At 37.7% G+C, this 16,995-nt stretch overlaps 1 protein-coding gene across 1 annotated transcript in view; it reads left to right on the top strand.

Moving 5' to 3' along the window:
• Positions 1 to 16,995, top strand: part of SYNPO2 (synaptopodin 2) — a 112,048-nt gene that overhangs the window by 74,428 nt on the left and 20,625 nt on the right. The window contains exons 2-4 of the mRNA XM_058192609.1: positions 4,823 to 4,974; positions 7,601 to 8,373; positions 13,512 to 15,748. Coding sequence (XP_058048592.1) covers positions 4,823 to 4,974; positions 7,601 to 8,373; positions 13,512 to 15,748 — 3,162 coding nt within the window. The remainder of the gene's footprint in view (positions 1 to 4,822; positions 4,975 to 7,600; positions 8,374 to 13,511; positions 15,749 to 16,995) is intronic.

Below are 16,995 nucleotides of genomic sequence, written 5' to 3'. Positions count from 1 at the left end.
AGTAGATAGAGATGGCTTTAGTTTGCGTAGTGCCCTTATGACGGTATCTTCAGTAAAATCAATGTGGATTAGATCATTACAATTGGATGAGGTACAACTAGGAAATGAGGGGGAGATGCCATTGCTGTTGACAAAGACTGAACTGAAAAAAGTATGTTGTTTCATTCTAAGTAGTTGGTAGATTGGGTTGATGTCAATTGATGGTAGATTGGGTTGATGTCAATTGGCCTGTTGACCAATTGATTTATTGGTTGAAAACCAGGCTTCCAGGAATTCCCTTTCCCTCCTTGACTTTGCCTGGATTACTGTTATGCCCCCCATATGTGAAGGAAGACGAGCCAGAACCAGATCCAATGGAGATTGAGGGGAAAACTTCATTAGCTTTAGAGGAAAATGGGGAGGAGCAGGCCGAGTCAGGCCAGGGCCTTTCAGGATTGGGGCAGCTTGTAGGCAGGGAGGAATGGGGGCAGAATTACCAAAAGAGGATAAGCAGTGACCATGAGAGACAGAGCTCAGGCGATGAGCAAGGACCACCCCCTCCTGATCCTCAAGCGCGGAGAGTGGAGAGAAGATGGGAACAGCTCAGGCTGACCTGACTACTCGGTAGGAGACCACCCCTCCCCTCTCCACAAGGCACACACCTGAGACTTAAGGAGACACTGTGGGGAGGGGCTTTGTTGGGAAGAAACACTGAATTCCTGGAGTGTTGAGTGCCATTACCGACATTTGAAGTTTCCTGGATTTCCTGATTTCTTCCAGGCTTCCTGGACTCATTGAATTGCCCTGCTGGATTTCTTGCTTTGCAGCAGTTGTGCTTACAGGTGTACTTGTCGCCGGAGGCTGCTGAAGGTGTGCGTGTGTGTAGTTTGAACTGCCAGCTACCTGTGTTGCCTCTTTGTCATGCCCTAAGTCAACACAGTTACAACTGTGCCCAAGCACTATGACTCAGCAACTACGTCCAGCCAATCACACAACCAGAAATCAGACCAGGACTCAGAAAGGTATTTAAAGATCAGTGCACAATCCAAAGCGCACTGAAAATGTCTCCTCGAATGGGGATGAAATGTTTGCAACCAAATCACCAAGCTCGGAGCTCAAACCAACAACATTACTACCGACCCAAACTACTAATATTCAAAGATCTATCCAACATACTTTCCTCCTTTCCCCCCAATAACAACTCTGTGAGGTGGATTGGGCTAAGAGAGAGTGACTGGCCCAAGGTCACCCAGCTGCCTTTCATGCCTAATTCAGGACTAGAAATCATTGTTTCCTGGTTTATAGCCTGGTGTCTTAACCATTAGACCAGGGGTCACCAACCTTTTGGACCTCAGGACCACTAAATCCATAATTTTAAATCCCATGGACCACTAATATGATTTTTAAAAAAAGATAACTAGTAATTAGTGCAATATAAAAAAGCAAATAATTTTTCTACGGACCACCAAAATTTCCTCACGGACCACCAGTGGTCCATGGACCACCAGTTGGTGACCGCTGCATTAGACCAAACTGGTTCTACATCATTTGTTTCTTCCTTATATCATGTTATAGAGGGAAATATTCCTTTAATATTCATTATTTTGTAAAGTATACATACTTCTCTGTTGTAAGAGAACAAATACTAGTACGTTACCACATATCTATTATCACATTACCACATATACAGCTATTTTAAATTATACTGGAATAGTATACAGGGTCTCCAATGATGTGGATTTGAGTTCAGATGCCATGCTGAGTAAAAATTATGACAAATACAATGCAATACTACTGAAAGGTGCAAAATGGGAACAAATTGTATTGATGTTCCAAGAAACAACCATTCAATTTAATAGCAACTGGTATCAAACAGTTCCAAAGTGTGTTTTTCCAAGGCAGCATGAATGTTTATGTATTTCCTCAAGGAAACGCATTCACAGCATACCACACCATATTTGTAAATGTTTATCTTTTATGGAAGGAGCAAAAAGCTACAGAGAGTGCTTTGTTATTGTCCCAATCAACGCCTGGTATTTTATACAATTAAGATGAATGGCCCACAATAATGCCGAGGATTACTAACTTGAAATTGTTCTCAAGAGACTTATGATTTGCAGTTTCTTTGAAGGGCAGATTCATAGGAGCTTAAAGCATGCTTAGCCAAGGTTTGGCTGCAAAGCAGCGTGAAGGTGGTAAAATGGTATGAAGGTGAATTGTAGTTTTTAACCAAGTTGAAATGGATTAAGTATTGATGTGACTCAGCTGCCACAATTGTCACCACAGGAAAGTTGCACGGTAAAAACAAACATCTAACAGAATTCAAAGTTCTGGAACAGGGGTCTCCAACCTTGGCCCCTTTAAGACTTGTGGACTTCAACTCCCAGAGTTCCTCAGCCAGCTTTGCTGCCTGAGGGACTCTGGGAGTTGAAGTCCACAAGTCTTAAAGGGACCAAGGTTAGAGACCCCTGTTCTGGAAAGTATATCTGATATCAAAAAATGAGTGATACAATGAATTCTGTGATGCTTTCATCCTTGATGTTCTTCAACATCAAGTTTTGATGTTGAAGAACATCAAATATTTGATGTTAATATTTTAATCAAATATTAAATGATGTCAGTTTTTGCTGTTGTGGATGATGTTTACAGATGTTTACAGAGTGAAAGGAAAAGAAGAAAATACTAGAATAAAGCTCTTTTGAAATACCAATTCCATTGGAAAAAACAACACTTTATTTATGAATTAAGACTGAATCTATGCCAAGTATTGATATTTCTTTTTCTATTATCACTTTATTTAATTTTGTGTGTGTGTGTGTGTGTATCTGTGTTCATGTGTGTGTATGTATGCGTGTTCATGTGTGTGTATGTACACATACACAGTTGGGACTGGAACTGCAGTCACTAAGCAATATAGTCATAAAGTACTGTGACACATGACCACACCACTTAGCAACAGCAGATTATTAAAGCAGCCCGGTCTGATAAAAAAGTTCATGTGGTTGCTTCCTGGAAAACAGACATAGTTTATTATGGCACAGTTAGGTGCTGTATCTACACTTCTGCACATTCAAAAGCACCTCTTTCATAAAATTCTGCAGCATTGCATAACCTTCCTGATAAACCTCTTGTATGAAATGAGTTTTGACAATAATGGACAGGATGAACCAATGGCCTCCCTCTGCAGAATGCAATTATTATATGCTTTATTTTTCATTAAGAAAATGATAGTGTAATCAAATATGCATATTCATGCACCCCAGCTCCACCACACATAGTTTCAGATATGCCATTAAGTGCAGTGTGCAATGTCATAAATTGTGCAAATATTTTGATCTTACTTCCATTCCTCAATGTTGTTCTCGCTTGCCTATACATTTATCACCAAATATCATTTTTCAAATGTTCATGGCTCTTTGTATTCATGGAATTATATGCACAAAAGTTCCTTCCCTATTAATGTTAATGCCTAAAGTATGATTTACTGAGTAAAGCAGCATCAAGTATAGGGTATTAAGAGGGCATAGCAATTCAGGGTTCTTTAATTATTGAAACTATTATTTTTATTATGCCTGGGTTACTGCACTGCTGGGTGCTCTTCAAACTATTTTCCAAGTCTTTGCAAATATACATGCCCATATTTGACAATATATCTAGTGCTTATGCAACAGTCCAGCTAGTGTTGCAGCTCATATCAACATTTTATACTATTTTATTATGCAAACATACAAGAATGTAGATTTTAATGTTAGTCTTGCAACACATAAAACATTTTAGGTGTCATTTAAAGATAGAAATGCTTTGGTGAAGACTTGTATCTTTTTAATTGTACTAAAATTCCAATCTATGTCTAACCCAGTCTGGGTAGCAGCTGAGTTTCCAATGAGCCAAGAGTTTGGGTTTTAAAGTTATTTTTAATGCAGCTCAGTATGACTCATGCTTAGCGAATCTTGCAGGAATGTTGAATATTGGTAGGGCAGGAGATGTCACATTTGGAAGAAAGCTTCCCCTCCCCCTCCTCTAAGGCTCTTAAGTTCACATTAATTCCATTGATACCAAATCAGGCCTACATATGCAACAGGATAACATAGAAGATTAAAGTAAAATATTGCATTTTATCATTTTAGATTGGGAATTTCAGAACACATAAAGACATATTATATGATTACAGAAAAAAAAGAAAGTATTCCCTTACAAAGGAAAACATTTATATATATTCTGCTCTAAAGGTTAATGCAGTATTATCAACACTCAAGTACAGTTACTGTTGATTTCATGAGCTGCATTTAGAGATAGAAAAAAAAGCTGGTTGCAGATATTCCTATTGTACTGTTAAAGTGATATTCAAATATTCAGTTATTTCTTTAAATTAACATTACATTTCTCTTTAACTTGCAATGGTGAGATTTATATGCTATGTAAATGACCAGTTAGCTTCATAGTCCATCCTCCGAGCCTTCTTATATGTAGCTGAATTTAAATATATATTGAAGTACTATTATACGAATGAACTAATTGAATCATCTGTTCATTCATATGACAAATCTCTCATTAGCATTTTGAATGCAGAACAAAGCATAGGCCAATGCTGAAATAGTTTCTGAGATTCGTGGTTTATTAAAAAAAAAACCCTGTACAATTATGTATTGCTGAAATCTAAATTTGAAACTGATAATTGTTACAAAAGTATTTTGATGGCTTAAAAATATATAAGGAATTTATTTCCTCACTATAAAGAAAAATATCAACTCAGATGTTTTGACACATCTATTTTCCCTAAATAAGCCAAACACCCTGGTTGATGAATAATGATTTCATTTTTTTAATTTCAAATCTCTTTTAGATTCGAAATAAAAGCAAAGCATCCAAGGCTGGGTTATGTGAAGGAGATGAAGTGATATCTATCAATGGCAACCCTTGTGCTGAGTTGACTTATTCTGAAGTTCTTCTTCTGATGGAAGGCCTGACTGACACTCTTCAAATGCTTATCAAAAGGTAACAGACATTCAGATTTATTTCTTATCCTGTTACAGTACGGCCTCAACCATTAGCCTATGACTCACATTCTTTTAATTATGTATTTAATTTTATTTATTATGAAACTTATATGCCATCCATCTTGCCTCAAAATGATTTTTAGATTGTGAACGTAACAGATCTTAATGCCCCGGAAAATTTAAATATTTGTAAGCAGATTCCTAAGTAGCTGGTCACAATCATTTTGAACTGAATCCACAACAAACAAATAAACAAACAAATGTCAGGTTATGTATCATTGCAACTTGAACAATGATTAACAAGATTAATGTTTTTTCACATTATTACTGTATGCAACTTTATTCTATGCAATACTTCAGAGCTACAGTATATAGAATTTAAATTCCTAAAAATCAAGTTTGTAGAAATAGATGGTATTTTTGTAATGCAACGTTTATTAATGCAAATATATCAGCTAATCATAAGGTAATGTATCATATGAAGTCTTCCTGGTTTTCTCTTCTAAATTACAATTCTTGGATTCCTTCCTTCCTTCCTTCCTTCCTCCCTCCCTCCCTCTCTCCCTCCCATTGAAGTATTGACTAAGTCACTTCAATAAGTGCATCTCAAGTACTGGGCAGATACTGTAATTTATATAACAGGGAAGGAGAAATAAGAAGAATCACCCATGTCTTCTTGGCCAATTTAATTCCTACTGCATTGCATAATCAAAGTAATACTAGCAAAATATTAGTACCTATATTGTCAGGACAGAGAAAAGGTGCTTAGGGTATTTACACTAAAGTCCCTTCCATAGAACCACTTACTTTACATAGCCTTTTTCCAATTCTAAGCAGAGTTTTGTGCTATTGCACATTTCTCCTTGTCTTAACATATCCAAACAAATTAAAAATGGGCTTTCTATGGGGACAATGAAAAACAATGATTTTTCAGGGGAGCCAGAAGGTAATGAGAATGGAGGGGTGGGGAGAGAAACTGCCCCAGAGCTGCAAAGGAGAACTTGCAAAACTGTTTTCAGCATTTTCTCTGCAGCAGGACCTGAACTTTCTACTGTTGACCTCACCCCATTCCTAAGAGGACCATAAGGGGCGTGCATAAGCGCACAAACGTGCCTACCGTTCCTGTCCTATTGTTTTCTTTTCTTCTTCCTATATATGCTTATATGTGTATATACTATATAATCTTTTTGTATGATGTTGTGACAAAATAAATAAATAAATAAAATAAATAAACTGGTAGATTTCTGAATTTAACTGGCTTAATAAATTGCCCAGGGCCTTACGGAGACACTCACAGGTGATAACAGTTTTGAATTGGTGCAACTTTCATATATAGAAGGCTCCAGATACTTTGACACAGAGAGAATAATGAGTGTAAAACTTGGCTGCAAACTTGGCTCTTTTAAGACTTGTGGACTTCAACTCCCAGAGATCCTCAGCCAGCTTTGCTCTGGGAGTTGAAGTCCACAACTCTTAAAAGAGCCAAGTTTGCAGACCCCTATACCTGGATCATCTTTACCAATTAGCAAATATATAATGAATTTGAATTTGTGGAGAATTGTAAGTTGTACAATTGTACAAACTCAATTGTAAATTGAGTTTTCTGAACAAATTCCTTACAGGATTATTTGAGGAAAGTACATGATTCTTACCAATAAGTGCCAATTATTTCAGCCTTAGTGTGAGTCTGTAGAGAAAATAAGTCCATATAAACATAAAGGTTTTCAAAATCCAGTCTCTTCCTCTGTCTGTCTGTCTGTCTGTCTGTCTGTCTGTCTCTCTCCCTCTCTCTCTTTCTCTTGACATTTCCCTACACATATACAGCCCAAGAATCCAAGCTACCAATAAAGATTAACAATTATCTGGCTTATCCCCAGTCTTCTTTCTTACAAGGAAATGTTTATGAATTTATTGTGTATATATGAAGCACAAGCATTGATTGTCCAAGTAACACAATGTGATGAAAACCAGCTACAGTCACAGGACTTCGTAAATTAATATGTTTGTCTTTCACGCTAGTTCCATCATGTTTGAATAAATGTTATGGATTGGTCCTAAGACAAATTGTAGTTCCAGCAATTGGTACAAATTAGTTGTGAAGTATCACTCAGCAATACTAAGCAACGTGTTTTTCATTTATCATATATAGCTTTTTGAATGACTGTGCCATGTAATATAATAGCTTTAGACTCTCCACTTTTAATTCTATTTTAAATTCACCTTTGGAAAAAAAAATCTATACAGACAGGTTGAAAATGTGCACATTATCATCCAGAATTGTAGCCTTAGATGTATAGTAAAAATAGCACAGCCTGTAATAGGATTTGCAATGACACTTCTTCGATCAGCCATTAGTGTCCAGTGCTCATTCACATACCTCATTATAGGGAAGATTATTGCTCTAACTAGCCTGCTTTTTATATGTATATCAATATATCTGCTTTTCCAGATCATATTTATATTAGCCATTGCAGTATGCCTCCCAGGTTTAGCCTGACCCTTTAACCACTACACCAAACTGGTGATTTTCTATATATAGTACCAACACGTAAAATGGTTTGCAAGCTCATGAATATAAAATTATGCACACTATACAATTTGTTGTGTTACTTGTATATCTGCAGATTCTCCAATGGGACAAATGAAACTTTAAGTCCTGAACTAGAAAATGAAAATCTCACTGACATTAAAAATAAGGAATATAAAGAAAGCACAACCCTACAAATCAGAACAGCAATGCCAAGTTCCCATCAGGAATTGCAGATCATAGTGCCAACTGAGGAAACACTCCCAACAAATACAGAACAAACTATTGTGGATTTTTCTGGAGCAAAGCAAGAAATAATCCCCTGCTACAAAATCCCTCCCAAAGTGATCGAAGCCCCTAAAGTACACTGCACAGAGGCGTCTGCCTTCACTGGAGGCAAGCCTGGCTCTACAGTTGAGTTACAGTTGTCCTTTCCACCTGACAGGAATAAAAGCAGCAGCACTGGTCTGACTGTTGTGGAGGTCCAAGAGAGCAAGCCCCTGGAGACAGGGTCGGTCCTAACACAAAAAGCGACTAGCTGGGTAAAAGAGCCTTCTGCCCAGTGGACAGGCAAGATAGTCCAGATTGTTGGTGGCAAAGAGATCCAAGGGACTCATGAATATGAGAGAAAGGAACCCTCTCTAACTAAGATTGAAGTGATTCTGGACTGTTCTGACCAGGCAAAAGAAGCATCCAAGTTTCTAGCCGAAAAGGGGTGTGTAGAGTCTCAAGTGGAAGGAGGGCAGTCAGAAGCACCTCCTTCTGTAGTCTCCTTTGGAATCTCATCAGAAGGCACAGAGCAGGGGGAAGACGAACAGCCCTCTGAAAAGGAACCCAGCAGACCTCACAAACACCGGGCAAGGCATGCCAGTAAGTACAGCATAGCTAAACTGGGTGGCAGAGCATGAGGGTTATACTTTGTGAAAGGCAAACTGGCAGAGAACAGTTGCAACCATCTGCTTACTAGCAATAAATATTTCAAAGAGGAATTGCCTAGATATGTCTTCCTTTTTTTCTTCCTTCGCTCTTCTTTATTTATAACTGCTGTTTCTTTATTTATGCTTTGAAACTGTTTTTGCAAATTCCATTATAATAAATTATGACAAGCACGCGATATGCTTTGTAACTCTAACTGCAGAGCACATTTTGTAATACAAACTTGTTCGTGTCTGAGATATTAATTACTAACTTTTTTTCTTCTGGATATGTTTGTATAAAAAGCCTATTAGATAATTTAAGAAGGGCTTAAAAGTGAACTTTAATAAAATCCCACATGGAAAGGGAAGGGAAAAGAAGGGAAGGGAAGGGAAGGGAAGGGAAGGGAAGGGAAGAAAGGAAAGGAAAGGAAAGGAAAAAGGAAAGGAAAGGAAAGGAAAGGAAAGAAAAGGAAAGGAAAGGAAAGGAAAGGAAAGACCAAGTAGTGAGGTTTGATGATGCTTGCTGAAAGTTACTTTGACAGACACCAGCATGTGTATTTTTGGCTAGTTATATGATCCTTTCAGTTTTGCAAGGCTTCCCTAGTTTGTAAAGTGAACTTACTATTCCTTCTGCTTCCTATACCTGGAAATGAGTACAAAATCTAGGCAAAGACTGCAGTTGGAAGTAACCTAAGAACCAAACAGTAATACAATTTTAGAAGACTAACTTGAAAAATATTTTGTCAAAGCATCTGCTTGTTTATTCAATTCTATTGTTGGCTTCTGGGCAATCATTTCTGACTATTTCAAGAATTCCATCAAGGGATTTCATTGCAAAATGGCCAAGGCATGATGACATACTCTAGCCCTGGGCTATCTTAATAGAGCCTGCCAGGTTAGGCATGTTCACCCATTGCAAATTCCTCCATATGCGTATTTTTAGGACAACAGCCATTTGTAGTAACCTGTGGATTAAACTCTTGCTTAGATATAAAGTGTCCATATGTGAGTCACATGTTTATATATCATGTATAAAGGAAGAGCACACATCCTTGGCATTTTGGCCCATTTATACCTGACAGATTACATCATTACTTTAAAGAGAAATGAGTAGAACAAAGCAATCATACTAATATTTTTCATCTGATACGTGGAGATACTTCAGTTTGAATGCACTTAGGATTCCAAAAACGTAACGTGAAAAGAGAAAAGATAAAGATAGATTTCCATGTCACAGATTAATTTAGGAAGCACTGACAGTTTCAAGGACACCTTGCAAGCGGTTATGAGAGTAAATTTATGTGGCTATACCTATAACATAGCCAGGTAACAATAGAGATGGTTTATGGAGTCTACGAGGTAAAATAGCAAACTGACCAAACTGTTAGGATATCTAGGATAATTGGTTTTTATGTTTATGAAGCAACAGCAAATTGTTACCTATAATGTATTATTATTACATTTTCACTATCATGGAAGAAATCTCAAATTCCAAAACAGCCTAACAGGTTGGGGTGGAGCTAGTGCCATTTATACTTCTAACCTTAGTCTAACTCTTGAGCAGCTTACAGTTGAATAAAGCAACAGAGCATCTACATGTTTTGTGGTGTATACTCAAATAAATATCTACCCTACACTTCATCATTCTCACAGAGCTACTTATGACAAAAATGCATGGAGTTAGATTAAAAATTCTCAAGTAAAATATAAATATTTATAGTTCTCTAATGTCTCTAATATAAGAAATTCATTACAATTATCTGCTTCCTTTAATTTTTGCCAAATATATGGAAATTCTATGAGCCTATCCTATGTATGTGTTCTCAAAAGTATGTTCTTATCCATAGGACTGATTCCCAGGTAGTGCACTTAAAACTGCAGCTTAATTTCTATTTCCTAATATTTGGACAAATATCTTTGCATTGCAGAATGACTGATACTTGCACTAAAATGTGAAAATGTAATACTGTATAACAGGCAACGTAGATTTTAAAAAAGGGTAATTTATCTTAAGTTAAACATAACATTAACAATGTCTAGCAGTTGTTTCAAGATAAACTCAAGTTTCTGTCCTCTTCAGTTCTTTAAAAAATGTTATTAGCAGCCTGTTTACATATAAAATTTGTGTTCATTTTAGATTATAATCTCACACTATCGTTTAGAATTTTTGTTCCATATTACCGTATATACTCGAATATAAGCCGATCCGAGTATAAGCCGAGGTCCCCAATTTTACCCCAAAAACTGGGGTAAACTGGGGACTCGAGTATAAGCCGAGGGTGGGAAATGAGGCACCTACCGGTTGGGGAAACCCTCCCTCCCTCAGCTGAGAAGGCTGGCGGCTCCCCCGCCCCGCCCTCTCACTGCACCGGCAGGGCTTCCGTCCGGTAAAATGTGAAAAAAAGAAAAAAAAAAACTCGAGTATAAGCCGTATATACTCAAGTATAAGCCGAGGGGCTTAAAAAAAAAAAAACTCGAGTATAAGCCGTATAGACCCGAGTATAAGCCGAGGGGACTTTTTCAGCACAAAAAACGTGCTGAAAAACTCGGCTTATACTCGAGTATATACGGTAGTTTAGCTTTAAACTTTCTAAGCCAGGTATATTCCCAATCAACAATCGGATTGTATTCATAAAGCATTTGGCCAGATTTGTGTTCTCGTTCAAAAATAAATGTATTAGAAAACATACTAAATATTTGTACAAGTCTTACTTTTAGGGAGCAAAGGGTTTCATACTGGACTATGAACTCAGTAGTTACTCTGCTTTATAATGAATTGCTTTTAAACTCGATTGCAAATACAATTTGTTACATGTTATGAAAAGCTAAACAGATAAACCCTCTTTGGATGTTCATTCCTACTTGGGCTCCAATTATATATCAATTTATTTTTCACCCTTGGTTTAATTTAAATTACTTTCACGATTACTTTCAGACAGTCTGATAGTAAGATAGCCAATGGTTTCTTGTAGCATGTGCACATCATCAAGAATACATTATATAAGCCAGATCTGCTTGTTCCTTTGAACCTGATCTTTTCATTTTAATGAACATCATATCTCAACTTGTCCATAATATATATAGTTTCTAGTCTGTATAGTCTATAGCCTGCATCCATGAGACTTTATCCAGCTATCTATATAAATTTGCGGCCTGCTTGTCCTGGATGCCCCAATATGCACAACGCATTTCAAACCAGTTAGCAATTATTAAATAAAAAGAGGGAGGGGGAATAAAATATATTGCTTATGAAAATAAATGAAAATTTTTAAAAAATTATGAAAATAAATCATCAATTCTTTTACATGTCTTCCAGTTCACCATTGTCAACCATTTGGTATTCCAGAATATATTCCTGACAGGGACATACTGTTCATTCTAAGAATACATGTTGGCAAAAATATTCTCTCTAGAGTCTAAAGAAAATGCCAGACTAAATGGCGAAGGATCCATTGCGTGCTGTCATTTCCCTGCTCTAGGAACGGAGACCTCAACATGTCACCTAGAGAGCTAGTATGTAGTCTTTGGTGTTAGCAAGTTTCCTTTTCCCTCCAGGCCTTTTAGATGTTTCATACTATTTAAAAATTAAAAGAAGAGAGTATGCAAATATGCCAGTTTCAGGATCGTTTGAAGAAGGCTTCTATGATATACATTAGGCACTTAAGAATATTTACATTGTGGGTGGCCACAGTCCACTCCTTCATAAAAAAAAAAAAAAGTTGCACACTATCCAGAAAATGAGGACAAGTAATTGTATTTAGGCCTTCAGACCTGCCACAGAGAGGAGGTGACAGGTAGCATTTTGATTAACTGGTGCCTTGAGACTGATTATTCTCACATGATTGCTGGCAATCCTTATGATTTATATTGATATATTGATCATCAATTGTGTTGTAAATGTTGTACCTTGATGAACGTATCTTTTCTTTTATGTACACTGAGAGCATATGCACCAAGACAAATTCCTTGTGTGTCCAATCACACTTGGCCAATAAAATTCTATTCTATTCTATGATTTAATTTTTACGAATGAAACATACATACACACACATACCAGTAGTAGGTTTCATGCGTTATTGCTACCGGTTCAACACTGTGAGCATGCGTGCTTGCTTCGCTTGCATACAGCACTTCTGTGCATGCGCAGAATCTTCTATGCATGCACAGAGCGTCTGTGATGATGTCTGGGTGGGTGGGCGGAGCCTCCTACTGCCGCCGCTACCAGTTCACCTGAACTGGCGCGAAACTGTAGAAACCCACCATTGACGCACACACTTACTGCCTCTCCAAATCCTGCACACATGTTCTCAAAATTCCAAATAATCAAGGTTTATTTGATCATCCAGGCAGTTTCTAGGTGTTAAAAACCAACTCAAAGGCACAAAATAAATAAAAATTAAAAAAATAACTTACATTTTTAAATTAAAAATTAAAAATCAAATTCTAATACAGCACAGAACAAGAAACAACTCATTCACCCTAAAGCCTAGTAGCCCAAAGTTGGAGGAACGGAAAACTAGATTAAAATTTAGTAATAAATTACTTAAATGTGATTATTATATTCCAAAAAATAGTCCATTATATAAATTACATTCCATATATTTTCATCCAGATAATGTTTCAACAAGAAAATTTCCTGTGTGAATTATGTATTATTACAGAAATTAGTCTTGTTTGAATTAGTATATCTAAATCTTAAAACCTCTCAAAGCGCCGCAGGTCCAAGTTAATATCCATCAAAAAAAATACAACCTAGTTATTTATCTTCTATTCCTTTGTCCATATATCTGCTTCTTTCTGGGTAGATATCATAACATCAAACGTTTGTGCAAGTTGAAATAGCAAATCCGTGAGAAGAAAAGATTAATCAAAGAATGTCACTAATGAAGGAATGCTTGCTATGGAATGGTCATGGTTGCAACTATGGGAAAAGATTAATCTTAAAGCCCTGCCCATACTTCCTTTGTAGGGGTAAGGAATCAGACTCTAAAGAAAGAAAGATATGTATTACAGTCTTATAACCCAAATAGCTATTGTTAAAATTGTTGTCATGTTATCCACTCAAATATGTTCTTTATTCTTTTCCTACAGGGCTGAGAAGGAGTGAGAGCCTATCAGAGAAGCAGGTGAAGGAAGCTAAGTCTAAATGTAAAAGTATTGCTCTCTTACTGACAGCAGCTCCAAATCCCAATTCCAAAGGAGTGTTGATGTTTAAGAAGCGTCGCCAAAGGGCCAGAAAATATACCTTAGTTAGCTACGGCACTGGGGAACTAGAACGTTACGAAGACGAAGGTGAGGAAGACGAAAGTGAAGAAGGTGAGAAGGAGAACACTTTTGAAGTAACTTTATTTGGCACAAGTGAGTCAGAAATTGATGAAGATTTCTTCTCTGACCTGGATAAAGAAGAACGGATTGTGACATTTGATTGGGATACTGGACTACTTGAGATTGAGAAAAAAAACAAACGTGGGGACGAGATGTCACAGCTGCTTCCAGAGACCAAGGGCAAAGGGGCACTCATGTTTGCCAAAAGACGTCAAAGGGTAGACCAGGTCACTGCTGAACAAGAAGCAATGAAGATGCAGGGTATGCGTAGAATTGAGGCACACCGAGAGGCCACTTCAACAGACGCCACCCAAAATATGAGTTCTTCCTTTTATCAACCAAAACAAGAAGACTCTGCCAGAATGCAGAAAAGCCACATAAGCAAAAGCTACATAGAAATGAACCATAGTCCTAGGACAATAGTTCAGCAAAATGGTATCAGGGTTGTCCCAGAGATAAATATGATACATCCACCTCCAGAAGCTGTTAGCTCACCTACTTCAAACAGAACAGCCAAGCCTTTCCCTGGTGTTCAGAACAGAGCAGCAGTTCCATTTTCACCCCCAAGAAGCATGGTTGCTCTTCCCTCTGAGCTACCTGCTCCACCTCCTTATACTTCAATTAGCCCACCACCTGAAGGATTATATAGAACTGTTTTGACTCCAGTGGCCACAAGCATGACTCAGTCAACATTGTGGTCTCCAACAGAATCAACAGAGCAGATTGCATCCAGGGATGAACGGATTGCTGTGCCTGCAATAAGAACTGGAATATTACAGGAGGCCAAGAGAAGAAGCACTGCAAAGCCTATGTTTACATTTAAAGAAGCGCCCAAAATGAGTCCAAATCCTGCTCTTTTGTCTCTCGTACAGAATACAGAAGGCAAAAAACCTGCCACTGGTGGCTTTGAATCAGGTCCTGAAGAAGACTACCTCAGTTTGGGAGCAGAGGCCTGCAATTTCATGCATATCCAGGCTGCCAAACAAAAGATCCCACCCCCAGTTGCTCCCAAACCCTCAGTAAAGGTTTCTCCGACTGCCACAACACCTATTTCACCAGTCTGGTCACCTCCCATGGTGGCTGTTACTCAAGCTCCTATCTTTCCAGTTCCCAAATCTCCAGAAGTAACAAGCCCAGCAGCCATCAAAGTAGCACAACCAGTTTATCCCCCTCCACAGCCTCCACAACCTCCACAGCCTCCTAATACTCTTAACCTGGAGTCTTCCTTTAAGGGTGCTCAAGTTTCACCACCCCAGCAAAATTATACCCCCAAAACAACACCCATCACTCCATTAGGAAATGCTGTTCTTGCTGGTGGAACGGGGCCAGCTTTTGAGATGCCCCCAGCACTGAGTGGTAAGGGGGCTCAGCTCTTTGCTAAAAGGCAATCACGGATGGAAAAGTATGTAGTAGACTCAGAAACCGTGCAGGCCAATCGGCCTCGGCCTTCATCCCCAACTCCATCATTACCAGCATCTTGGAAATACTCATCAAATGTTCGAGCACCACCCCCTGTGGCTTATAATCCAATCCAGTCTCCATTTTATCCTCTTGCTGCTACCAAATCTCAGTCACAGCATCCTGGAGCTACCAAAACTACTAAGAAAAAATCTAAGAAACAATTAAGTTCCTTAGAAGTGATGAAGCATCAGCCATACCAGCTTAATGCATCTTTATTTACTTTTCAACCTCCATCTGATACTAAGGAAAATCTTCTTCCCAAACATCCTTCAAAGATTGATTCAGTGTCTTCCTTAAAACAAGCTGTACCATCAAGAGTACTCAATGCTGGTTCTCCCTCTAATGTTCAAGCTTCTTCAGTATATTCTGTACCAGCCTACAGTTCACAACCATTCTTCCCATCAAATGCTTCTAGTCCTGTAATTGAGTCCTATACATCAACGGGCTGCCCTACATTTTTGAAGCAAGAACCAGCAGCGTCTCCTGTATTTTCTGTTCCCAAGCCAAAATTCTCAGCCAAGAAAGTTGGTGTCACAGCACAGGTGTGGAAACCAGCAGTCATTGAAGAGTAAAACATAGATACAACTCACTGTTCACTTGCCATGAATTCTTTGTAATCATAACCTGACACCCAAAATGATCCTCAGCTTACTTAATAATTTTCAAATATATCACATACAATTGGGGTCCAAAAAAGGCTTAAGCCTGAAAATTTATGCACATTTACCATGATGTAATAAATTCAGTGATAATTACTTCAGGTAACTGTGCATTCGTTAATTATTTTACATGAATTAAAATGAATATTAATTTTCAAAAATTGTATGCATTTATGCATACAATAGTTTTATTACTATTATCCAAGCAGGCACATAGGGTATTCTAAACAGTCATGTGCTAGTATTAAATGAGTAGTATGTTAGGCGTTAGGGCTTTGATACACACATACTCAGTGGATTCTGTTCCTGCATTTTATCAATTAGAACTTATTTTTTACCAAGTTTTACTGTTAGGGAAGGAAAATATGCTAATCTAACAGCCTGAGTATAGCCACCCAATTATTTCTTGAAAATGGCAATATTATCACTCATGAATACAGCTTGTATACCACACAGATTTGACCCAATTCTGCAACTGAATCCTTATAAAAATTCTATTAAGCTTCCTCATTATAATGGGGTGAGTCCTACTGTTAACTTTTTGTACTGCATCTATGAGAGTGGGAATGTATTTCTTTCTTTTTATGTTCCCACAATGAAAAGTTTAATGTGCAAAATTGTAAAATCAAAGCAGCAATTCCTTGATTCTCAGCTAAGATTACAAACAGGCCAGCAGAAGTACATGATTTTGAGAATATTTCTATGCAAACAATAAGCCTGATGTAGACACTCAGATAATAAGGCTGTGTTTCATATAATTCCTATCCCCATAAGAGGATAATTTGTGCATGTTAAGCACATGTAGGTTGCTTTTTTTGTTCAGTTGTGATACTTTCACAGAATGGGGCCTTCAGGGTAGCTTAAATATGACACACTGTCATGAATTACCTCTGATCTCCCACTTCTTGCAACTATAAGTATCTTTTAAGGAAGATTATAGCAAGTTTTGGAAAAAGAAAGACATTAGGGAAGGAAGCTTAGGCTGTTTCCCTTTTTAAACAATATTGATCTCTTCGACATTAACATAGTTCTTTGACTGTTATATTACGTATGATTGGGGGGGGGGGAACAATTAGAACTCTTGAAGAGCCAAGAAAATAAGCTGGCTTCTACAGCTTTGGAAATGGTGC

The sequence above is a fragment of the Ahaetulla prasina genome, chromosome 8 (assembly GCF_028640845.1).
Source record: "Ahaetulla prasina isolate Xishuangbanna chromosome 8, ASM2864084v1, whole genome shotgun sequence".
Taxonomy (NCBI): domain Eukaryota; kingdom Metazoa; phylum Chordata; class Lepidosauria; order Squamata; family Colubridae; genus Ahaetulla; species Ahaetulla prasina.
Note: the sequence above shows the minus strand (reverse complement) of the source record. Positions and strands in the feature narration are given on the sequence as shown.